Raw genomic sequence first — 26929 nt, forward strand, 5'->3', positions numbered from 1 at the left:
TAAGATATTAAACAAACTAACCTCATGTTGTAAAGAAGTATATGTATCTAAAAGAAAAGAACCTGATTTAAAATACAGAGATTGGAGATTACAAATATACAGAATAAGAATATACTGTTAAAAATACTGAGTCTGGCATGCTTCATTTTAAATTGTATTACCTATTTCACACATTTCTGAAGCAATTTTAGTCGAAAGCTTCAATCCTATACATACGTACCAGGGATTATAGCCCATCTGAATTCAGTGGGATGTCTTTCTGACTAAGCATGCATAGATTTAGAAAGCAAGTGAATAAAGCTCCCGGTCTCTTAATGAATGCTTAGCTCACTAATAGACTGGATAAATCCAGATAACAGAGATATTTATGGTGAGAGGCCCGGTTCCAGAGTCTAGGGGTCTTGCTAGTTCTGGATGGGTCACACTCTTTCAAGAATCAGATCTGCAGCTTGGGACTCCTTCTGGATCCAGCACTGTTCCTACATGTCTATGAAATTTCTATGAAATTTCTATGAATGGTGATGACTATATGCAGCATGCAGGACTAGTATAAAGGGTACCACACCCCAGTGTCCACACTCCAGCAGTGGGGCCTACTGACAAAAGCCCGCTGGAGTTGCCCCTCTTCTTCACCACTGCAACCTGCTTGTTCACCTGCCTCTTGCTCTGGCCCAGACAGTAGTGGTGGTGGGAAGGAGGAGCAGTAGATGCCACTGCATACTTGCTCACTGACTCTCTGCCTGTCAAATAAGCAAGTAGTAGCCAATGATTAGACAGAGAAGGATGAGCAATAGCAGCTGGTGACAATGGTGGTGAGAAGGTAGACTCACCAAGGGAGGGGGCCCATTAAGGGTGTCTTGCCCAAAGACTCTCAAAAACCTGGAGCGGACACTGGTAGCATGCCTCTGAATACCAGCTGTTTTGACACAACAGCACAAGAGAACTATTGCCATAATGTTCTCTTGCAGGCTTCCCATGGAATCTGGTTGGCCACTATGGGAAACAGGATTCTGGATGAGATAAGCCTCAAGTCTGATCTAGCAGGGTTCTTCTTACATTGTATACAATGTTCAGTCTACTTAGGGTAGACCCACTGAAATTAAGTTAGTAATGACTAACTTAAGACCTATTCATTTCAATGTGTCTACTCTAAGTAGGGCTAACACTGGATACAACCCATTATATTTAAAAACATTATCCCACTTTCCTCTTCTTACGAAGGTGCTCAAAATGGCTAAGTGAATCCAACAAATAATCCAAATTAAAATAACAGTAATCTTCCACTAACTAAAATAATAAAATAAATACAAAAATAACTACAAACAGCATAAGAAGAAAAAAAGACTTAGGAAAGCCAGTCAATAAATAATACTTAACTTAAACAGCAGCAAAGATAAAAGCTTGCTAAAAGATGAAGGTCTTCAAGCACTGGCAGAACACCAGTGAAGAAGAACATAATTTAAGTTATGTTCTTATGTAGATGTTCAGATTGCAGCTTAGCCAGGAGAGACTTTTCTCAGTTTTGCCAATTGGAACTTGATAATGTCACACATGACTTGGTAACTTCTAGACTTGATGGTTGTAATCAGCCACCCTGATAATGTGTGTGAAGGGTGGAGTATACATTTTAATAATCAAATAACCAATAGGAAAAAGACAGTTTGGAAATGGAATCTGGTTCAGAATGCAATTTATTTATTTATTTATGTAATTAAAGTATAAGTAAACAAACCTCATCTATAATAATTATCCTTGTGATCTTTTTTTTTTAAAGAGTAGACAGGAGAATTGACACATAAACTCTGGTAGCAGACCAAAGCAGTCCGGCTTTGGTAAGAGATGGGAGTACCCGACCACCTTACCTGTCTCCTGAGAAACCTGTATGAGGGTCAAGAAGCAACAGTAAGAACTGGACATGGAACAACCGATTGGTTCCAAATTGGGAAAGGAGTACAAGGCTGTATATTGTCGCCCTGCTTATTTAATTTATATGCAGAGTACATCATGAGAAACGCCAGGTTGGATGAATCACAGGTCGGAATTAAGATTGCCGGGAGAATTATCAACAACCTCAGATATGCAGACGATACCACCCTAATGGCAGAAAGCAAAGAGGATCTCAAGAGCCTCTTGTTGAGGGTGAAAGTGGAGAGTGCAAAAGCTGGTTTGAAACTCAACATTAAAAAAACGAAGATCATGGCATCTGGCCCCATCATTTCCTGGCATATAGAAGGAGAAGAAATGGAAGCAGTGACAGATTTTATTTTCTTGGGCTCCAAGATCACCGCAGACGGTGACTGTAGCCATGAAATTAAAAGACGCTTGCTCCTTGGGAGGAAAGCTATGGCACACCTAGACAGCATAGTAAGGAGCAGAGACATCACCTTGCCGACAAAGGTTCGTATAATCAAAGCTATGTTTTTCCCAATAGCAATGTATAGCTGTAAGAGCTGGACTATAAGGAAGGCTGAGCGCCGAAGAATTGATGCTTTCGAACTGTGGTGCTGGAGAAGACTCTTACGAGTGCCCTGGACTGCAAGGAGGTCAAATCAGTCAATCCTAAAGGAAATCAACCCTGACTGCTCATTGGAAGGACAGATACTGAAGCTGAAGCTCAAATATTTTGGCCACTTAATGCGAAAAGTCACTGGAAAAGACTGTGATGCTGGGAAAGATTGAAGGCAAAAGGAGAAGGGGACAGAGGATGAGATGGCTAGATAGCATCACCGATGCAATGAATATGAACTTGAGCACACTCCGGGAGAGAGCGCAGGACAGGAAGGCCTGGCGTGCTATGGTCCATGGGGTCACGAAGAGTTGGACACGACTTAACGACTGAACAACAACAACAACAACAAGTAGATATACCTCTTACTGTGTGTGAAATTATTCTCACCTATTTGTTAGTTAACTTAAAGGGTTTTTTTTTAGTTGTTTGCTGTTTTTATTTTGTTGTTATTTATTGGTTTATTGTTGGCTCCGAACATTTTCCTGCTACATTTATTACAGTGCAATCCTAGATATATCTACTCAGAAGTATGCCCCACTGGATTCAATGGGACTTACTACTAGGTTAGTGAGTACTGGATTACACCCTGAATCTGAACATTTCTTAAATGTGAAGAAAGGTGATATTTCTTAATATTTCATTTTCTGAATAGTGAAATACATGTTATATTTTTCTTTCTTTTTTTTAAGTACTCAGCAGTTATTTGAGGGCAAATATGTGCCCCCTCCAATGTCTAATCTATTTTTCTAATTAATCCAGATAATTCAAATAAAGTGCAAATAACCTAAGGAAGTGTATCCAAACAATAGAAAAGTAATTGAAAGGAACACTTTTTTTTAAAGAGATGCTAAATTTTTAATGAATGTGGTGCTTACTAAACCATGTAGCACTTTATAGCCAGAAATGTTTTAATATTTTTGTGCAGTAGAGAGTGGATCTGAAAGATGTTGGGGAGGAAAGACCACCTGCTTTGGCTTTTAACTGGCTTCCTATCGTCAGATTCTGCAGTTCTGCAATTGCAGTAATGCAATGTTTCATACTATTAAGATTCTTGGCTATGTAGGCAGAAAGTGTTATCCTTTCCCACTGACTGCAGAGCTGTGAACAACTCATATCATTCAGAGTCTCCACCCTGATTATTTTTACTTAACATCTTTACAAAGAATAAAGCAGTCGGATCACTGTCCAAGGACTTCTCATACACATACTTCAACCCTAGGAAGGGGTTAACAGATGGAAATTGTTGATGTTAGAGGTGAATATTGACAGAGCTGAATCCAAGATCGATAGTTGCCTCAGAGGTCAAAAGGACTTCATGTTCCATGTTCAAAGAAACTCAGTTTATGTATTGTAGCAATTGTACTGGTTCAGCATCAGCTAAGCACTATTGTGACAATAAGTTGCAATAAGTAATGTACATGCATCTACACTTTCATACACTTGTTAAGTGGATGAGAGGCATAAAGGGCACAATCAAGTAAAAGCCTTGGCATAGTCCCAGTGAAATCACTGGTACATAAGCCTTTCACTGTACCTTATATTTCCATTGCTTTCAGTAGGTTTTCATTAGGCATGACTAACTGTCACTGGATTGGGACCTCAGCCACCTACTCACATAGACTATTTACATCACATTTTCTACAGGACTGCTATTTTTTTGTCCTCAAATATATTTGAGAAGGTTTCTACTAAATTTAATTTCTAGCATACAATGAAATGTATACTATCAAAACCATATCAAAAAATCCCGACAGAGTATCTGGCAAAGAGAATTAAGACTTCGAAATCTGAGACTTATATAGTGCACATATGAGGCTAGCTAGAAAGGGTGGAGATGGAATAAAAATGTTAAGTTTTGGAATTTAAAATGTATATTTGATGGGGCACATTAATCACAAAGTAGCCACTTAGTGTTAGACACTGGAAAGGAAAAAAAGATATACACATTTAATTTCATACTGCTGCTTTTTATACATGTTAATTCAGTGTCAATATGCTTTCATGCTCATGGTTCCATTAATATTTCACAGTGTCTCTGTCAACATAAACAGCTGTTTTAATGCAAGTTTTAGATACATAATCTATAGCTTAGGAACAAGACTCCTACCGTTTGCCAGCTATATTAGAGAACCATGAGGAGTACTCTCAAAAATATCCTCTTAGCTGAGGGAGGAAAAAAGTATTGCAGAAAGAAAGAGCACAATTATCAGAGTACCACAATTCCAGTGTACCACCTTTTTCTTTCAGTGTCTTCACTATGCTCGTTTCTCTACTATTTGTCTCTGCATTTAAACCAAATATACTGTTATATCACTTAGTGCAGGTCTTTAAATCCCAGAGCTAATAAAGCTCCATTGCTTCAGCTGTATGGATTTGACATGCAGCATGTGCTTTGAAGGGAAGCTTCACAGGGGATCAGGTTCCTAACAGTCAACTAAGAGTTCCAGTCCCAAAAGAGGTGGCCCTGGCGTGCCGAGCACTTAACCCTTCGACCAGTACCAACATGACTGTTCACAAATTATTGATGTCTCTAAATCCCTGGCAGATTGCAGACAGGTCTTGTCTCCCTTGAAGCCCAGGCATATGGCCACTAATGGGATGGATTAAGAAAAAAAATACATGCACACACTCAGCCTTTGCCACATGAATGTAAAGCCACAGAAACAGGAGAAGGTGATTGAACTGGACTGAACACTGCTAAATACATGATTAGCCTCTTGTTATGGATCATTTCCATTGATCTATATCTGGTTTTGCAGCACAGTTTAATTAAAGCTGTCTGGAACAAGCCTGTTCCCTAAATGATCAGCTATGCAATGAAAACGTGAAACTTGAGGAAGCTGGAGGCCTTTAAAAAAGCCTCACTGACTTTGTGGTTCGTAACAGTAGCAGGAAGGAAAGTATATATTCTGGGAAATTAACTGTTTTGCAGCTGTATCTCAGGCTCATGAAGCTGATTTAAAAATCAAAACAAAACTGTGTTTTTTTTAAAGTTTGTTCTTAGGTGAATTATTTAAGCCTAAGGAAGCCAACAGGCTTACATGTAAATTAATTATTTCAGGTCTAAACAGTGCAATCCTATGTATGTCTACTCAAAAGTAAGGCCCAGGGAGTGCAATAGAACTTATTCCCAGGTTTAAGTGTATACAGGATGGCAGCTTAAAAGAAGCTCAAACCTAAAGCTTCAATCATAAACTGCTCCTCCATTCACACGAGGGGGTTAATTTCCATCAACTCCCTCCTCCATCTGCAGTCCCCCACTCCATATCTTACACCATTCCCAAGGGGTCCCCTAATCACCAGGAGCAGATTTTCAGGGGACTGCAGGGGGCAGAAGGAAGGAGCCATTAAGGCCCAGCTCTGTAAATGTAAACTCTTCTGTTCACGGAAGGAAAGTTAGGATCCAAGCTTAAGTCTAAAATTCATCACTGGTTTACTATAAATTTGTGAACAAGGAAGACAGGTGAAAAAAGACATCCGAGTCTGCCCCAATTGGACTGTAGGAAGAATCCTAACGAGTTATGTTTCTGTTTAGTCAGTGTGATTTTATTATTGTATTTTGATTTTACTTATAAACCACCTTGGACGGATTGGATTTAAGTAGAAGGTGGGATATAAATGAATAAATTAAGGAATGGGGCAACTGTGACAGTAGTCACAGGCTGCTTTCAGACAACAGCTGCACTACTCAGGAAGTCGCGGAAACGGTGGCTCAAGAGAGTGAAGCCAACCAGCTTGAACTATGCTACTACTGCAGATATAAGGCAGCAGATATATGGCTGCCGAGAAAGGCCCCTTTAACTGGTAAATGTGGGGGACAAAAACAGTAGCTGCACCAGTGCCATACTATGAAAATCATGGGGCCTCAGCCTTGATCTCCATATTCAGAAAAAATAAATCAAGTGCAAAGCCAAGTACAGATGTTCTCAGCTGTTCTTCAACCTTTCCACAGCCCACCTGAACACAGTTTGCGGATCACCAGTGGTCTGTGCAGAAGTTTCAGAACTTCTGTTCTACAACAAAGGGCTGAGAAACCAATGCCAGCTTGGAGCATGTCCCCCCACCCCACCCCACCCCACCAAGGTACTCACTAGTACCACCATCTTGCTTTTCCTCTGTAAACAGCCTCCTGGGCAGCTAATAAGCTCCAGTTAAAACAATGACAGCAACAATAAATAGAAATAAAACAGCAGCATAGGTAATAAAAGAACACAGCCACTTCACAGTTAAAAGCTCACGTGAACACCTGGCATCTCAAATATAGCAATGTTGGCACCAGGCAAATCTCTCTGTGAGGGAATTCCACTGGGAAACCACCACAGAAAAAGGCCCTCTCTAGTTGCCCCTTGCCTAATCTCAGAGGGGAGGGATGCCCTGAGAAAGGTCTCAGAAGCTGATCTTAACTGACAGGCAAGTTCATATGGGAGAAGGCAGAAACTCAGGGCCCAGAAGATCTAGAGGGTGCAACTTGCGGCCCTCCAGATGTTTTGGCTTGCAAATCCCGTCATTCATAGCCAGCACAGCCAATGGCGAGGCATGGTGGCAGCTCTAGGCCAAAACATCTGGAGGGCTACAAGCTGCTCACCCCGATCTAGAGGCAAAGGGCACTGTAATGAATAGGAAGAATACTAACATATATAGGAATTGCGCTTTCTGAGAGCTGAGTCACTTGTTGAGGAAATGAAAATTTCTTGACTTTCTTTTAAAGTAAAGTTAAGTAGATTGTTACTAATACATTTTTAGGGCCTGCCTGGAAAAAAAATGGTAAAGCATATATGTTATTTTTAGAGAAGGTTCAATTATGGGCCTGTCAGCAGTGGCAGCACATCCTTTTATCAGGCCACCAAGCTCACTTCGTTTTTCCCCCCACAGTAAAGTTTGCTTAATGACCAGTTTAACAAAAGATTTTTCACTGTGGGTGTTAATTAGAGCTTTGTGGACTCTATAGGATTTGTGCTCACTAAACCCTGTAATTCAAGTCAAAAGAGGTGGGAGCACATCAGCCCCTTTTCTCTTTCCATGAAGATTTGACTGTGACTAAACCAAATCAAAGAAACAAATCCTGCCACCTCTTTCTAAGGATATCCAAATCATACCACATTCACTTGGGATCAGAAACATTCAGAGTACAGTGCATGTCATTTAGACAGCTCTATATTTTCAAACAGACAAATCAACCTCTCCCATCCAGGATGTAGATGACACAGAAGATCACTGCCTCATGATTCTTGTGATTCTCATGATTCTTAATTGTTCGGTGTTCCTGCTCAGTAAATTATCCCAAAGTCTTATTTATTATATTTCTATACCCTCCCATAGCCAAAGCTCTCTGGGCGGCTCACAAAAATTAAAAACCATTAGAACACATTATACAAAGCACAAAAAAGCATTTACATAAAACCACATAAACAGATAGCACACACACACACAGACAACATATTATCTAAAAACAATTTGTTAAACAATCAGTCAAAGATGATCCAGGACCTAAAACTTATTATATGTTGCCAAATGCATGAGAGAAGAGGACAGTTTTATCCTGGCACCACCGAAAAGATAACAATGTTGGCGCCAGGCAGGCCTTGTCAGGGAGATAATTCCATAATTGGGGGGCCACAACGGAGAAGGCCTTCTCTCCTGTTGCCACCCTCCAAACCTCCCTCAGAGGAGGCACCCATAGTGTATGGGAGTTCCTGCTGGGAGGGGCGCACCCTCAGGTATTAAAATTATTCCTATGAAACAGATCATAGGTACATTATATCTGCTCCAATATTAATGAGCTTCCAGTTATTTATTTATTTAAACTATTTTATCCCGCTCCTCAGCCTGGAGCAGCTTACAAATGATCAGTAAATCAAGATGGTCCCTGCTCACAGGCTTACAATCTAAAAAGACAAAGCACACAAGGAAAAAAGTATTTTCGCCGGACTGGTGGAATGGCCCTGCTTCCCTCTTCATATCCTTCTGTACAGCCTGCTGTATGGTTATGTTTGTTGTGACAAAGAGCTGATTCACATACTATCCTGGAGGCAATGCCCTTATACATGGTGTGGCACAGATGTGAGCCACTGGTTTGCATCTTCCCTCAAATGTGCAGCATATTGGTCATATACTTAATGAAGCATAATAGTATGCACCCAGCCCACTTGAGATATAGGGGCAATTGTCTTGAACTTGACAGAGCATGCTCAGTATCCCCAATGAATCTGTTAATACAAATCCAAGATGGTGTATATTTTATTTAAAATAATTATCTCTTGCATTTTGAGTGAACACAGGTCTTCAAGGCAGCTATAATACTATTTAAAACAGAATAAAACAATGAAAAATAACAAAATAAACCAGAAGCAATTAATCAAATTGAAATGTCATTAAAAGGCTGAGTGAACAGAAAAGTTTGTGGCCAGTGTCTGAAAGACAATAGCAATGGAGCCTGCCAAAAGTGCCTGGGGAGAGTATTCTGCAACCTGGGCACTACCACTGTGAGAGAAGACATGATCAGCTCACAACCAGGACGGAAGCCATATGTGCAGCTATTTTGGATTAGTCTGTGCATGCTCAGTAAAACCAAAGATATTTGATGAAGTCTTATTAACAGATGGCTTGTTGAGTGAGGAATTTAGGAGATTTTCTTGAGTGGGTGTGTGGGGGAGAAGAATCCAGATTCAAGGCTTGAATCTTGCGACATCCCTTATAAAAAAATGAAGTCCTCAAAGATTTTGTACAAAGAATGGAGGAGAACTTTTTGTGACTATTCAATTACATTTAGTGGCACAGGCTCCATTTACTTCAGTGGAGGGTTTGTGAGTACTATACATTAAATACCATTCTTTATGATTGCTAAGAAAATAGCACAAGTAAACAACCCACACATCATTCATCAAATTATTAAAGCAATTTCCCCTATGTACTAGTTCCATGTGGCCCCTGAGAGATATTTCAGACTCTCTTTAGAGCAGGGGTGGGAACATTTTTTCTATCGACAGCCACATTCCCACAGATATCATCTGTTGGGGGCCGCATGCCAGTGGTGGGTGGGCCCATCCCCTTTTTCTCTCTTTCTGCCACTCCCGTTCTCTTTCTCCAGGCTTCTGGAGGATGGACAAATGGTGCTCTTGCCAGATACCTGAACTGATGGCTTGCAGAGGGACTGAAAGTAGGCTGAGGGCCACATGAAATTAGGCTGAGGGTCACACACAATCCTAGGGCAGTAGGTTGTTCACCCCTGCTTTTGAAGATATATAGTTGCTGGCATGTAAGCTGTATCAGTGTTGTGTTTTGCAGCAATGCTGTGGTGAGTTACAAGTTGAGAAATATTAGCAGATTGATATAAGGGAGCCAGAGCCATGTTTTTAGCCAGATGAAAACCTGAACTCCTGGTATTTCCATATTTGTTTTATTATATACAACACTGACCTGGGCTGCAGACATTGTCACTAATAGCTCATCGTGTTGGTCCATGCCTGGATTAGTTGTGCCATGCTGCAATGCAGATTTTTCTCCAATGAACCTGCATATACTCACATTAATTGTATCGCCTTGAGGATACAATTTGGAGGAGATGCAATCCTTTGCTGTTTCTTTCCTGTGACTGATTTACAACGGCTTACACACAGTCCCAAAGCACTGGTTGGTATTGAGATCACCTGGCACAGATCTGTAAAATCTGAGAGGTGGCAAGTAAAGCTTTCAGGTGAGAGCTGGGAACTTTGCTAGGGCAGTGTTTGTTATGCTCTGCCAGTGCCGTCTGTAAATCAAGGACTTTTCTCCAAGGCCGTCAATCTGGCACCTATCACAAGTGTTAAATTCACTTAAATATATTTTTTTCAGAAGAAGCTGTCATGAGACATACTGAAGCAAATATGTCCTTTAGTAGATACACATGGACTCTGCTGTAACAGTGTCTGTTAAGTGATCTGACATCCCGGTATGATTTTTTTAAATAATAAATTTAACATTTGTTGGGTATCACCATACTCTCTGCCAAGTAGTTTCAAATCTAGAAGTACCTGGATGAAGATAAAACTGGTGACCAAGATGTACTTACAAGAAATGGAATATTGTTTGTTGTGACCTTAAGATAGTGGTGGGAAAAAACTGCCCTCTTTCACATCGGCACCTTACGAATAGCAGGTATAGCATGTCTTTTGTCCCCACGGTGTGTCATCATTTTATATGGCATCTACAAGCTGGGATAAACTCTAAACAGAATGACGTTATTGTACATCTTTTACTTTCTCCAGGGAATGGAACAAGACAGAGCAACACTATACATGTGTGACTGGTGGATCCTTGCTGTTCTGAGATTTGGCAGCATCATGTTTATAACTCTTTTACCGTGAAAACATTTGTAATAATATCTGTTGTGTGAAAATCAGTATAGTGTGGTAGCTAAGAGTGTGAACGGTGAGTCCTGAAATCACTGGTTCAAATTCAGTTCAGTTATGAATTCAGTGGGTGGCCCTAGACAAGCTTTCTCTTTCTGCCTCCTGATCCCATCTGCAATATGTGGATGGTAATACTGGTCTAATTTCCAGGGTGTTTTTGGTGATTACCAGTTAATGAATGCAAAAGTGGTTTGAACATGCAAGAAAACACTATATAAATGCTAAGATTATTGTCTTATGCTTCTGTATGAGATAAACTATTGAACAGATGGAAAAGAATGAGTTGCATAGGGCTACTAAGGGCCAAACTACATGTGATGGTAAATGCTTCTTTCCATTTCATGTGCAAGTTTTAAATAAATTAAACAGCATCAGCTACGGAGAGTTGATAATGGTGAACTTTGTATGTAGAAAGTGTGGCTAAATGCAAAGTATGTGCTCTACCACTGAGCTACGGCCCCTCTTCACTGAGCTATACTGATTATCACTTGAAAGCAGTGTTGTCCTGTGTACACATGGCATTTCTCTAGCCTCTGAAGTTGGGCATGGGGTAACTGAGGATGGTAAACAATTACGGTAGGAAAGTTACCGAGAAAGAGGCAACAATGTTGCAGGTTGTTTGGAAAAAAGCCAAAACAATTCTTGAAAGAGAGAAGGAGAGTAGGTGGTTCTGATATATATGAAATAACCTGATGTCCATCCTTCAGGGATACATAAAGATGGCAGCCTTTCAGAGGGACACCCAAGATTCCAGAATGAGCATTAGTTCCATGGAACCAAATTCCTCTGAGCATGACACTGGCTAAGGTTCCCAGACATGCCAAGTATTTCTCCATAGCCACCGAAAACACATTAAGGTTTTCCTGAAAATGAGCAGTACAGAGCACAAGTTCTCAGATTTTGCTAAGTATAACACATTATGAGTTGATGATGCTGTTTTTGGAAGAAAAAACACAAGTGAGAAGAGTAGAAAGATGTGGACTGGGGTACAGTTATTGAGAACACAGTGCCTTTATAACAGACAGGTGCTCTGAGATATTCAAAAGGTCCCACTGTTTTGCAAGTGAATAGGACAGTTATAAATAATAAAGTCACTAGCCAAAATGCTGACTAGTTAGTCTAAGATGTCAGAAACAAATGATTGGCTTACCATTGTTTGCATTTCCCTTTCCTGATTTTACCAATACATTACAGTAAGGTTAAAGCTAGGACTATAGCTATAAAGTTATAGAATTAAGTCTTCTCCAAGACTGTAAACCACATGCAGTGACAAAGGCACCAACCACTGTTAAGTGTATGATTAGTTCATTGTAGATCATTTCTATTGATCCAGCTTTGACTTCTCAGAACAGTTTAATCACAGCTGCCTGGAAGAGGGTAATGGATGGCTCAGAGGATTGGTTACGGGATACACAGCAACCCATTCTTAGGTCACTGGTTCAATCCCACAACCAGGTTGGCAATTACTAGAAGTCATTATGGCTGTATCTGGTGACTTATGTGAAATAAACTAGTGAAATTTCATTCCAGTCACCCATGAGAGAAAGTGTGATTGTACATGTGCACGCGCGCGCACACACACACAGTCCCTAAACAACGTAACTATAATCAATACCAAAGGCATGATGAACTGCTGCATTCAAGTATATTCTGCAAATATATTTGTGGAGTGAACTTAGAAGACAGATAGTAGGATACCAATCAGTCTATTATCCCCACTTGATTACCAGGGAGCCTATATACCATATTGTATCATTCCACCATCATGTAGGCAAAGACTGTGAAAGAAACCATGTTCCCTCAGTCAAGCAATCATGGTCTCTTTTAACAGAGCAGACATGGAATGAGGGGCAAGCCCCACAAACTAGTGAGGAGCCAGTTATGTTCCCTAGAAAGCAGGCCAGGGAACTATAATAGTTTATTTTTAAAGCCTTTGTTCCTTTTTATATGGCACTTCGTGATGTCACATGGTGGATAGAGCCAGGGACACCATCAATGATGCAGTATCCAAATAAGAATTTGCTCAGGACCATTCTTTAGGAGGCTGAGTGGCAGTGAAGTAATGAATGCAATAATATTCATGGGTTAGTTTAGGGTGGGGGCAGCCAACTTGTGGTCTTCCAAATGTTTTGGCCCATCATCTCTCATCACTGCAATGCTGGCTAGGACTGACGGGAGTTGTAGGCCAAAGCATCTGGAGGGCCACAAGTTGCCCACCCCTGGCTTAGGGCAAAAAATTAAAGGGTTGATTCTGTTCATATCTCCCAGGTCTGGCGTCTATGACACAATGTGCATATGAATCAATGATTCAGTGCCATACTACATGCTTTATGCTCACCATGGATAACAGCATTGTGATTGCTAAATCAAAGACTTAAGCTGCATCTCCAGCAAAGGCTATAAGCATGAGTTGGCACTACCTGATATTGGATTTATGAAATGAAGGATGTGGAGAGTGGAAACCGATGTGACATTCTAATCACTTTTGAGAAACAGGAAGGGCTAGCGATGGAGAGGTGACCTTTATCTTGGCAAAGAAGGTTTCTCCATATAAGAGAAGGCCAAGCTTTGAGGCAAAGTTAAACAGTGTTTTGATTTATTTTTGTACCTGTTCCAAGAGAGGGGAAAAAAACCACTATGACCCATGGCCATAGCATCCAGTTTTAATAACGCTGCAGTACTACTAGAGGGAAATAAAGCATCCAGTAAGAGATGTCAGTTTCAAAATGAAGCAAAATGCCCACTCTCTAAACCAATCTGTGGTCATCATTGATACAATATGCCATCGGCCCTAACTTGTCAGCGAGTATCATGCCCTCTTCATTAAAGAATACGTCAATGAGGAGGACAGGGTCTACTGGAGGGTCCAAAATCTTTTCCAGTGAGATCACGAATTTCAGTGGTCCAATAACAATAACAAGAACAGAGTTATTTTTAATGGCAGTTTGATATTTTTTAAAAAACAAAATCCCTCCAGGATGGGATAGAAACATTTTAATTTTTTAAATGTGTAAAAATTGTATTCAAGTAAAAGGAAGAAAAAACAATAAAATAAGCTGAGTGTGGCTGAATGCTTGCTAGACCACTGTCCTGAATATAGTCAATGTAAATTATTTTACTTATTTAAAATATTTGTATCCTATCCTGGTCAAAACTAGGACAAAATCCAACAATTCAAATGATACTAAACAAATAATACAACAATAGATTAAAAATAAGAATAAAACATCAATATGCTTCTCTGATCACTAGAGCAATATAGAAAGCAGGGATAAGTGTAGTGATCATGTGTGAGGTGACAAAAAACACCGGTTCAAAGTGCACCGGAGTCACAATCACACTAACAGCATACTCCTAAGCATGTTTACTCAGAAGTAAGTCTCAACACGATTTACTCCCTTAGGGTGCAATCCTATGTATGTTTAGATGGAAAAAGTCTTACAACTCCCAGCATTCTCTAGCCAGCATGACTGGCCGTGGAATGCTGGGAATTGTGGGACTTTTTTCTGTCTAAACATGCATAGGATTGTGTCCTTAGTAAGTATGCTTAATAGTGCGATCCTATACATGTCTATCCAGAAGCAAACCCCATTAAGCCTAATGCTGCAATCCTAAACACACTTACTAAGGAGTAAATCCCCTTGAATGTAACTGGATTTACTTCCAAGTAAACATAAATAAGATTGTGTCATTGGCATTTAGTTTAAGATCACCAACTGTCATGTAATTTAGGGATAATAATCCTGGCCCACCACATAGGGATGTTGTAAAGGTTACTGAGGTTATCTTGTAAACAGTACAATCTGAACATCTGAAATCTGTTATACAAATGCTAAACCAGTAAAAATATTTCCCTCCTGAAAATATACCCAGTTTGGTATTTTGCTGCATCAAACTGGAGACAGAGGAGAAAATACAGGAAAGAGAATTATTTGGCTATAGTAATATGGACATCTAAGCTGACTTATTATGTAGAGTAGACCAATCTTTAATGGCTTATTTAAAGTTTTAGTAACTAATTTTGGTAAATGCTGTGTTTTCAAACAATCCACAGGTCTCATCTTGATTTCAAATTATTGCTTTCTCCTTCTACCATAAAGCAAAATATTAAAGCAGTAAACTTTTTTCTTGAAAATATAGTGCTCAGTTATTTATTCTCCTATACTCCATTTCTCTCCAGGGAAATCTGAAAGTTTTAAATCCATTGATCCCTCACACTTTCAGTATTTGCCACCCTCTCAGCCTCTGAGTTAGTTTCTGTTTGCCAGTCAAATTCTAGAGATTTGTTTGCAAATTATAAATCCTATTGTGGTTTCATCTTTAACTAGTGACCAGTATTTTATTTAAAGGAACCCCTCTCATAAAGTGTTTTATTCTGAAGGCATGCTAAAGATTTACAATATGCTAAACCAGGCAAAAACTCTCTAGTAATCAGCAACAATACATTTAACACTCTATCTTAATAATTTTTTCTGCCTCCATGTCGATAAAACTTTCTCTCCTTTTTACAATGGTTTACAACTTAAATAATTTAATACAACAGTTGTTATATTTTTATTGCAGGCTTATAAAACTTGTGCTGTAAGTCTCCCCCATGCAATATATTAGCCAAAAAATGACAGAGGAGACGGGTAGCTACTGATTACTAAAACTATAATTCAGGCTTGAAGTTCTGAAGACATTATAAATGGCTTTTGCTTCACTTATACACTCTAGATGTGTCTTTCAAATGAACTGCCTGCCTCTTGGCATTCAATCTCTCCACATCCATTACTTCTCTGTGTATATATTATAAACAAAAAGGCGTTCACATTTCTGACGACAAACAGTGTAACACAGTAAACTGGTTCTAGTCAACAAGAATAAAGGACCGGTAACTACAGAATCATAGGCACAATCCAACAGGAACCTTTCTTGAGCAAGCCTGATTAAAACATAAGGGAGCTGCTCTTAGGCCCTTATTTTATGCAAATCTTGTTCAGGTACACAGACAGCATGAGGGGATCGGCAGGGAAACCAAGCACCAAGACTTTGCAGCTTCTGGTAAGGAAGCCGTCATGCCCAACCAGAGATGAAAATGCTTCTTGAGTTTGGAACTGCAGCAGTGTTGCCATCAGGAGTAGACACGGTTGGGCACCTGCCAAAAGCCCACACTCCAGCAGCGTCCCTCTCACAAGGGCCCCCTGGTGTTGCTCGTCCTCTTTACCTTTGCATCCCGCTTCGTCACCTGCCTCTTGCTTTAACCCAAACAATGGTGGTGGTGAGAAGGTGGAACAATAGATGCTGCTGTCTACTTGCTCACTGTCAAGCAGGCAAGAGGTAGCAATGATGAGAAAGAGGAAGAAGAGCAACAGCAGCGCTGGTGACAATGGTGGTGAGAAGGCAGACTCACTGAGGCAGGGACCCAGTGAGGTTCAAGGGCCTTCAGAAACCTAGAGCTGGCATGCAGCTGTAGCTCCAACATCTGGAAATATGGAATGGAATCCACCTGCCCTACCTGACAATGACCTTTCGAGACACCAAGGCTACAATCCTATGCACACCTATCTGGGAATTAGTTCCTCTGAACGTCCAAGAAAGCATGCACATGCCTGGGCAGCATGACATTGCAGAATACTTGAAAACATGATAAAAAGCATAATTATAAATTAGTTATCGATTGAGACTTTTGTTCACCCATTTGATGAATGATAGATTTCATTGCACTCTTCAAAATTAAATGTCAACTGTGCAGTGGTCATTCTAGTTTCTACTTGTGATTGTGAGATGAGGACCTTATAGAGCAGGGGTGGGGAATACCTTTCAGCCCAAGGGCCGAATTAAATTTTGGAGCTCTCGGGGGCTGCAGGCCAGTGGTTGGCAAAGGCAAAGGGACTAAGGCAAAAGGGGTGGGGCTAAAATACAAACGATGTCAGACAGAGCCTTTTTAAGACACTGGGAGGCCCAGGGCAGATTGTTCATCGGAGGGCTCTTCAAATGCAGGGCACACTGGTAGGTCTTTGTGAGCACACTGCTGCCTGTAGGCAATGTGTTGAGGACCCCATAGCATATGTCTGACTATGGTTGGGTGTGGTTGCTGCTATTAGTATGGCCTGCAGCTGCAACCATCCTGCTCATGCTGTCATGACCAGGGCACTACCACCAGTAGAGTTTGTTTTGTGCTTTTTTCCATTATGTTTATGGAGCTGAAATGAGTGGAATTCTGAAGGAAAAGAGTTGGTGGCAAGGCAGCAATGCCAATCAATGTTGATGTGGCAGCCCCCTCCATGTGTGAGCCCCCCTCCCATATGCAAGGCCCTGGGGCAATTCCCCCTCTGCCCCCCTACAAAGGCCCTGATGCCAGGATATTATAGCTTAAAGCTCTTTCCACCAATAAGCTGCTAGAGAGGCATTTCAACCTTTTAGAATGGGGAAAAAACTTCACAAAAGCCAGGAACCCACCAAACAATTGGTGGTTGGAAGAAAGGGGGTGCGTCCAGAAGAAAGGGGGTACAACCAACTAGGGAACCCCAGAGGGCCGGATTGGGACAGCAGGAGGCCTGATTGGGCTTCCAGGCCTGAGGTTCCCCAACGCTGTCATAGAAGATATGTCCATAGACCTGGGGTCAATCTAACATTCTTCATCACCTTCCAATTAATCTTCCAGCCACAAGTTCTACTTAGGTCAAACTATTAGATTAGTTGCATGAACGTGATTAAGGTACACTTTTCAAATTATGTAAATAGCAGCCAAGGGTAAGCCTGAGCAGCTTTAGGACCACAGAAGGTGTTGAGGGGAAGCCTCTCCTTGCTACGACCTGATAAAAATCGCCTCTCCAAAGCTGTTATTTGCATTTCAACGTAGTCTCTATTGGCACATGCACGCAGTTGTAGTTCTATCTTGGCTCTCTAAGCTAGAATCTAAGACTAGAATCTGATAGAAGTGATGACCAGTCTAGTGCACAAGTCCTTTGTACCGCCATCATCAGGTTGCCTCTCAAATCTCTGTCCACATTAGAGATGTTAGGTCGCAATACATACAGCAGAAATGGCAACATGCTGCCCTGGTTTAGTAAACGTATTTCTTAACAGGTTATTAAAACCGTGATCCTTACACAGTCTTTCTATCAAACTTTCCAGGGGGGAAAAATGAGAATATTAAATGCACAAGGATAGGGAAAGGATGTGCTCCATTTGCTCTGCAATGATAATCTTTTACAAAAGAGGATTTTTATTATTAATTCTTCGCCTTCTGGGGATATTATAATTTCTAGGATGTAGAAAATGCCTTAAGCACAAGCAATTTGCTGAGCTAGACTGAATTTCAAAATGTTTCAAATGAGCTGATAAACAACTGCATAATTAGCCATTATTAGATCAAGACTGCACAATACATATATCCAACCGAGACAGCCAATGGATAGGGAAATTGGGGATATTGTTTTTTAAAAAACTAAGAGCCAGTGTTCTAGTTCCACTTCTTACATTTTCCTTAGAAATGCAGATTATTCTATCAACTAAACCCTTGGGGTCTTAATCATTAAACACATACTTCTTGTATGAATAATGAGGGGTTTATGGGCTGAATATAACCCATACACTAAAGTGATTAGATTGCAAGCCTTCTCTATCCTCTCTTTCACTCACAACATATGGACTCACTACACAGGCATGAATGCAAACACTTTTTCTCATTACATCCAAGGTTCCTTCTACCTTTTGACCTAGATTCACTTGCAATGTCCTTAACCCCGAAGGCCTGTTACTGAGACAATTTGCTTTACATAAAAACTGGGCCATTTCCTTGTGATTCTGAGAAGCAAGAATGAAACAAATCAATGCATGATTTTTGAAATTTTATTAAAAAAATATCAAGTTTGACATATGATAATCTTGGGACATTGTGGACCTTGAATATAATGACTGCAGTCTGCTGATTAAACCAGCAAGGTCTGTCTGTCTGTTCTCACACTCCACACTGCCCCCCCCCCCAGTTCTGTGGGCCAAGACAGACATTCTTTTAAATGTGTGTCTAGCAGCTATGTCTTTTTTCATTTTTACTCTAGTGCAGGACTCCCCAATCCAAATCTTAAAAGCCCCCTATTCCCATGCTACAGTCCCAATCAAGATTGGGGGCCCTGAACCTACTCTAGAGTAAACATGAAGAAAACATGTAACAGCTAGACACACATTTAAAGTAATGTCTGTTTTGGACCTGAATCATAGCTCTTTAAAGTAAAATGAGAACTGGATCCAATTCTGTGATGGTTATCTTTGCTAACTTGAGTATTACTCAGGTATGGCAGTACCCAAACATATTAAGTTGCAATGATGCTTTCATTATAAGGAGGTTTGAGGGGTGTTGGCTGTGTAATGATCTCTGTGCTTCTGTAGTTTTTGACATGTAGAACTTTTTTTTTTTAGCAATTGTCCTTCATTCTGTGAACTTATTTCTCAAAGACATAATTAGCTGCATGTACAGAATTCAGTGTTACGTTTATATGGTAAGTTTCCAAGTGACTGTGTAGTTTTGAGGCTGCATAATACCTGTTCATTAGGGTTGCCACATCCCAGAACCACAAATCCAGGCAAACTGTATGCTAATTATGCAGGCCAAGCACATTAATTGTACATTCTACCACTTTTTTTTCTTGCTTTTGGCAAGTACCACAAAAGGTGTGGAAGGATTTGAAGTGTTTAAGGGAACAATATTCTTAACTATAAAAGAGTGGCATTTCTTCTTTCCCTTGTCCTAACCTACACTTTGAGAGTATAGTAAATTTGTTGGGAAGTGGTGAGGCAGGCAGCTGTCTCCTACAGTTCCTGTGTTTGGTGCTCCAACCGCACATGTAGAACTTTTTTTTTTAAGCAATTGTCCTTCATTCTGTGAACTTATTTCTCAAAGACATAATTAGCTGAATTTACTCTTCAGCTGAATATGGAAGTAGGAGTTCCAAATAGAAGGGACAGTTCCTTGTTTTTCTCTCAAGTCTTGAATATATCACAGTGTAAGGAAACCACTCTGGAACTCTTCATTTTCATGAGACAAATACAGCTCTGGACAAAAGCTAGTCCTGCCATTATAAAGCATAGATAGCTTTTAGTTATAGCACTTCACCCGATTAACAGCTGTTAATGATCAAATGACTACATTTACACATCATGCCTTCTAACAGCAAACTTAGGTGGTGAGTTCCAACAGGACTATAGCCAAAATGGGGACCTTAAGGGGACAAAACAAAACAGCCCATTATGTACCGAGTGTCAGGGTGGAAACTGAGCCCATAGACCCCCGGAGCAGTTCTGATTCTGAGGAAGAACAGCAATCCGTGGGAGAGGAGCGCGCTCATCTCTCACAAGCACAGCAGCTGGCAGATATTCTTCCTGCCAGCATTCCTGGGATAGATAGTGACATTGGCAGTGAGAGAGCGCTGGAGGGGGGCTTGCTGGACGCTCAGCGGAGACGCAGGGAGCGACGACAGATGGAGGGCGCGGAAAGGAGGTGTAGAGCTCGTCCAGCGCACAAGCAACGGTCGCATCCCGAGGACCCAAGGGAAAGAGGGAGGATCTCTCCCTAGCCCATAAGTTCAGGGTCTTCCCGTGATTCTCCTTCAAACGGGGACCAACTGCCTTACCTGGAGCTTAGGCTACTCTGCTATCATTCCCCAGTGCAGTTCCTTGCTTAGTTGCTAGTGATTAGTATCTGTAAGAGTCATAAAGTAGTATTATTATTTATTAAATTTATTTTTTATTTATTACATTTATTAATCGTCCATCTGGCTGGTCACCCAGCCACTCTGGGTGATGTACCGCATATAATAAAACAGTTTAAAACAATAAAATTCTACATAAAAACATTTTCTAAAATACCCTAACCCACCCCAAATGCCTGCCTGAACAACCACGTTTTTAATGCACGACGGAAGCTCATTAGAGAGGGGGCATGGCGGAGTTCCCTAGGGAGGGAGTTCCACAGAGTGGAGGCCACCACAGAAAAGGCCCTCTCCCTCGTCCCCACCAGTCTAGCTGTCCTGGCTGATGGGACAGAGAGAAGGCCATCTGAGGCTGATCTTGGTAAACGGCCTGTCTGGTGTTGCTGGAGGAGCTCCTTAAGATAGGCTGGGCCAGAATCATATAGGGTTTTAAAAGTCAAAACCAACACCTTGAATTTGGCCCCGAAAAAAACTGGTAACCAGTGCAACTCCTTCAGCAGTGGAGTGATGTGATCTCGCCAGCGGCTGCCTTTAATCAGGCGAGCCGCCGCGTTCTGTACCAGCTGCAGCTTCCAATCCGTCTTCAGGGGTAATCCCATGCAGAGCGCATTACAGTAGTCTAAACGAGAGGAGACCAGGGTGCGTACCACCACTGGGAGCAGATGGTTGGGAAGGAAGGGGCGCAGCCACCATATCAGATGGAGTTGATACAGCGCTGTCCGGCTCACAGCTGACACCTGAGCCTCCATGGACAGCTGGGAGTCCAAAATGACCCCCAGGCTGAGGACCTGGTCTTTCAAGGGTAGCCGTACCCCATTCAACACCAGGTCAACATCCCCCAGCCTCCTCTTGTCTCCCACCAAAAGTACCTCGGTCTTGTCAGGGTTCAGCTTCAGCTTATTCCTCCCCATCCAGCCACTCACCATCTCCAGACATTTGGACAGGGATTCTACGGCCAACCTTGGTGAAGATTTGAACAAGAGGTAGAGCTGCGTGTCATCAGCATATTGATGACACCGCACCCCAAACCTCCTGATGATAGCCCCCAGCAGCTTCACATAGATGTTAAATAGCATAGGGGAAAGGATGGAACCCTGTGGCACCCCACAAGTGAGTGGCCAGGGGTCCGAAACCTCCTCTCCCAGTGCTATCCTCTGGTACCTGCTGGAGAGGAAGGACTGGAACCACCGCAATACGGTGTCTCCAATGCCCAACCCCTCCAGGCAGTCCAGGAGAATACCAAGGTCAACAGTATCAAAAGCCACTGAGAGGTTGAGGACAACAAGGAAGGAGCATTCACCCCTATCCAGAGCCCTCCTCATATCATCCACCAAGGCGACCAAGGCCGTTTCTGTCCCATGCCCAAGCCTGAAGCCTGACTGAAATGGGTCTAGATAATCGGTTTCTTCCAAGTGTGCCTTCAACTGCATCAACACCACCCGCTCAATCACCTTGCCCCAAAATGGCAGATTTGAGACTGAGCGAAAGTTGTTCAGAACTTGGGGATCCAAGGGGGGCTTCTTTAAGAGCAATCTTATCACTGCCTCCTTGAGGTCTGATGGCATCACTTCCTCCTCAAGGGAGGCATTCACCACCGCCCTGATCCCCTCACCCAGTCTCTCTATGCAGCCCATAATGAGCCAAGATGGGCAAGGATCAAGTAAGCAGGTGGTCGGCCTTACAGATGAAAGCACCTTGTCCACTTCATCAGAAGGAAGAAGCTGGAACCGATCCCACAAAACCGGTTTGCCACAGGCCGCCTCTTGCTCACTAACTGTATCCACAGCGTGTGGAGTAACACTCCTAATCTGATCAATTTTATCTGCAAAGTGCCTTGCCAAGGCCTCACAGGAGGTCTTAGAATGCTCCAGTGGTTCTGGAGCCACAGGGCCGACTCCGGACCACTTGGAACAGCCTCCTGGGACACCACTCTGCAGACGCAATAGAGGCAGCATAATATTCCTTTTTTGCTGCCTTCACCGCCATGTGATAGGCTGAAGATACAGCTCTAGCCCGTGTCTGATCGTCTTTGGAACGAGACTTCCGCCACCGGCGCTCTAGCCGTCTCACCTCCTGTTTCAGAGCTCATAACTGCAGATTGAACCATGGTGCAGTCCGAGCCTTGTTCAGGGGGAGAGGGCGTTTCGGAGCCACCCGATCTAATGCCCCAGTGACTGCAGCATTCCAGCCACCCACCAGGGTCTCGACCGAGTGGCTGTTGGCGTGCCCCAGAGAATCCCCAAGCAGGTTCAGGAATCCATTCGGATCCATAAGATGCCTGGGGCGGACCATTTTAATGGGTCCCCCACCCCTGCAGAGGGGTTGTGGAACCGAGAAGTCTAACATCACCAGATAGCGATCTGACCACGACAAGAATCCTTGTCGTATGTGTCCTGAGTTGGCTATTGGAGGGGACTGCAAGAGGCAGCTAGGATGCTCCTGACAGCTTGGTCCCCGTTCCTCTTTTTTTCCTCTCTGCTCCTACTGCTTCTGGTGGGTGCCATGGACGCGGCGGTGCAAGCTCTCGCGCAAGAGAACCAGGCTCTTTGTGACCAAGTGGCTCAACTGACGACTGCCATACAGGTTCTGCAAGCTGTGGTTCAACTCCCACCATCCCCGATTCCCCCCCCCCCCGCTGCAAGTGCCCGGTGGCTCTGCCAGAGAAGTTTTCTGGTGAGAAAGGAATTTTTCAGATTTTCTGTGCCCAATCAGAGCTGTACATGCGCCTTCGACCTGAGGATTTCCTGACAGAACAAGTTCATGTGGGCTTCATCATTAACCTACTGTCAGGCGTGGCAGCTAAATGGGCTTTGGGACTTCTTCTCGCAAATGACCCCCTGCTCAGGGACTATCAAGGTTTCATGACAGTGATGGTCAGATTTTTCGGTGACCCCCTGTGCACGCAGACGGCTTCTCAGGAGATTCGCTGCCTCAGGCAGGGCAAGGACTCAGTTTCCAGCTACACGACAATTTTTTGCTTGCTGATGCAGAATTTACAGTGGAATGATGCTGCACTGGTGGCTGTTTTTGGACGGTTTGAACGACTAGATCTTGGATGAGTTGGCACGCACGCCTAGCCCGCCTGCTTTGGAGGACCTCATCCAGACCTGCCTCCAGATAGATAGTCGGCTGGAGGGGTGCCAGCAGACCCAGCGGGGCGCCGGCGGCCGAGATTTCCCTCCTCCCATTCCCCCACGTTTCCTGCCCCCTCCCCCACCCCCTGCCCCTGCGGTGGGGACGGCGGAGACCCCGATGCAGCTGGGAGCTACCTGAGCCTCGCTGTCACTGGAGGAACTAGAGCGGCGGCGTGCAGAGTGCCGATGCTTTTAGTGCAGAAAGTAGGGACATTTCGCCAAAACCTGCCACGCCATACCCGCAGCCCCACTGCCTCCACCTCCTCTCCATCCTCCTCCTCGCCCCAGGCCTGACTAGACTGCCCCCCAAGCCTACTTGGGGTCTCCAGTGTGGGGGTCGGTTCCTCACCAGGTGGGTGCTTTCAGCAACCCCCCCACCCTCCCATCTGCTATTGCATGTTCACCTCTGCTCCTCCCGGTGGAGTGGGGTGGAGGCCCTAGCTTTAGTGGACTCTGGGGCTACGACCAGTTTCATGGATGAAACATTCGCTCACCTCCACAAGATTCCTACCCTGCCTCTTCCTGCCCCCTTGGCAGTGGAGACCATCGATGGGCATCCTCTTTCTTCTGGTGAGGTGACCCGGATTACAGCTCTGCTCACTCTGCGTGCCCAGTCCCATGTTGAGCAGATTCAGTTTCACTTGGTCAAGGTTCTCCAGTACCCAATCATGCTGGGTGTTTCCTGGCTCTCTAAGCATAATCCTCAGATTTCTTGGGGGCTTCAGCAAGTGGAGTTCTCATCTCCATGCTGGGTGTTTCCTGGCTCTCTAAACATAATCCTCAGATTTCTTGGGGGCTTCAGCAAGTGGAGTTCTCGTCTCCCTACTGCCGGGAGCATTGCCTGGAGCCAGTCCCAGCCCAGGCCTTAACCCTTTCCTCCCCCTCCTCGTCTGCTTCTGGTAGTTCTTCAGCTACCATGATCCTCAAGTATGTGGCTTTTCGGGATGTTTTCGACAAGAACGAGGCCGACCAGCTCCCCCCTCACCGCCCTTTTGACTGTGCCATTAACCTCATCCTTGGGGCGACCATCCCTGCTGGCCGGCTATATTCACAGTCGGAGCCAGAACTTCGAGCTCTGTGGGAGTTTTTGGACACAAGCCTCAGCCGTGGCTTCATTCGCCCCTCCTCCTCCCCCGCCTGCACCCCTACCATGTTTGTGCGCAAAAAATCGGGAGAACTCCACCCAGTGCATGACTTCTGAGCGTTGAATTCAGTCTCGATCCCCGACAAGTATCCCCTCCCCCTCATACCGAAGATGCTGGAGTGCCTGGGGCGAGCCAAGATTTTCACAAAGTTGGAACCACGTGGCGCCTACAATCTGATTCGCATCCGGGAAGGGGATGAGTGGAAGACCTGTTTCGGCACCCGGTACGGAGCGTATGAATACTTAGTGATGTCGTTTGGACTTGCCTGGCCCCCCCCCCCCACGTTTTCGCGTTTTATGAACGCCATCTTCCAGGACTATTTGGACACTTTCCTCATTGTGTATCTCGATGATTTACTTGTATTTTCTGAGGACCCCCACACCCATCAGCACCATGTCTCCGCCATCCTCCAGCGCCTCTGCGAGCACCATCTTTATGCCAAGCTGGAGAAATGTGAGTTTGACTTAACTTCTTTGGACTATCTCGGCTACATTATCTCAGCTGACGGTATCAGGATGGATCCTGCAAAGGTCCAGGCTGTCCTCTCCTGGCAGGCTCCATCCACCAAGAAGGACTTGCAACGTTTTCTGGGTTTTGCAAATTTTTACAGAAAGTTCCTGCCCAGCTTTGCTCGGCTGACATCTCCTCTCACGGACCTCCTTAAGAGCAGGAAATCTCCTTTTCATTGGATGGCATCTACCCAATAGGCTTTCAAGGAACTTAAGAAGCTTTTTAGTTCTGAGCTGATCCTGTTATATCCCAACCCGAGGAAGCCTTTTGTAGTGCAAACTGATGCCTCTGACTTTGCGGTGGGGGCAGTGCTTTTTCAGCCAGATCAGGCGGGTGGCGGGTTGCAACCCTGCGCCTACCACTCCAGGAAGCTGAACATGTCTGAGAGGAATTATACCATCTGGGAGAAGGAACTGTTAGCCATCAAGTCTGCTTTGGAGACCTGGTGTCATCTTCTGGAGGGGACACAGTATCCAGTCGAAGTCAGAACCAACCATCACATTTTCAGACAGCCTGTGCCTTAAACGAGCAGCAGATTAGGTGGTCACTCCCCCCCCCCAGTTCCACCTTAAGATTTGCCATGTGAAAGCCCTGACAACCTACAAGCAGATGCTCTTTCTTGTAAGCCTGACCTCCAGCCAGGGGGTGAGGGAAATTCCCCCCTTTGATTCTTCCCCCTCAAGAGCCTGGAGGCAGCTGCGGTGCCTCACTCTTGGGAGGAGCTCCTTCACTCTGAACAGGCTCAGGATGCTTTTGTCCGCATGAAAGTGGAGGAATTGGGGCTAGCCTCTGCCCCCCCCACTCTACCCCCTTCTCTTTGTGAGGTGGCCTGCTTTACCATTCTGGCCGTGTCTATGTGCCTTCTAGACCCCTCCGCGAGAAGGTGCCACGACTCCCCCACCGCTGGGCATTTTGGCTTCACCAAGACCCTGCACGGAGTGATGCGGGATTTTTAGTGGCCTTGTGTGTGTCGGAACGTCAAGACCTATGTTGCTCCTGCCCAACCTGCCAGTGGGCGAAGGCCCCCTCAGGCAAGCCCACAGGCTTGCTTCACCCCCTGCCTACCCCCTCAGGACCTTGGAAACTGCTCTCCCTTGACTTCATCACTGACTTGCCTCGCTCACACGGTAAGACCACTATTCTGGTGGTGGTGGATTTGTTTTCTAAGATGGCCCATTTCATTCCCTGCTCTGGGTTGCCCACAGCCAGGGAGACGGTGGAGCTTTTTTTTGGTGCATGTTTTCCGGCTCCACGGATGGCCCAAGGGTCTCATTTCAGATAGGGGGGCCCAATTCACTGCCCATGTCTGGAGGGAGCTACTTGGGCTTCTCCATGTGATGTTCCGTCTTTCCCCCGCCCACCATCCACAGACGGACGGTCAGACCAAGCGCACCAATGTGACTCTGGAGCAATATTTGCTCTGTTATGTCAATTACCAGCAAGATGACTGGTTTTCTTTGCTGCCTCTTGCAGAATTTGCTTATAAGAATGCCTGCCATGCTTCCACCCGCCAAACGCCATTTTTTTGCCAATTTTAGTTACCACCCCAAGG

The 26929-nt window shown here is 43.8% G+C and overlaps 1 protein-coding gene and 1 long non-coding RNA gene across 8 annotated transcripts in view; both read right to left on the reverse strand.

The window, feature by feature from the left end:
- Positions 1-26929, reverse strand: part of DPH6 (diphthamine biosynthesis 6) — a 372137-nt gene that overhangs the window by 9952 nt on the left and 335256 nt on the right. Inside the window, exon 16 of one of the 7 annotated variants that reach the window (XM_084844439.1) lies at positions 22-47. The exons of the other annotated variants lie outside the window; for them this stretch is intronic. Coding sequence (XP_084700565.1) covers positions 22-47 — 26 coding nt within the window. The remainder of the gene's footprint in view (positions 1-21; positions 48-26929) is intronic. 7 annotated transcript variants of the gene reach the window in all.
- On the reverse strand, positions 19262-20581 carry LOC146357292 (uncharacterized). The gene is made up of 2 exons (XR_014789206.1): positions 20511-20581; positions 19262-19949 (listed from the first exon to the last, which is right to left on the reverse strand). It is a non-coding gene; the product is annotated as an uncharacterized LOC146357292 (long non-coding RNA).

Source organism: Heloderma suspectum, chromosome 1 (assembly GCF_057233095.1).
Source record: "Heloderma suspectum isolate Gila_16-S chromosome 1, 16-S_ref, whole genome shotgun sequence".
NCBI lineage: Eukaryota > Metazoa > Chordata > Lepidosauria > Squamata > Helodermatidae > Heloderma > Heloderma suspectum.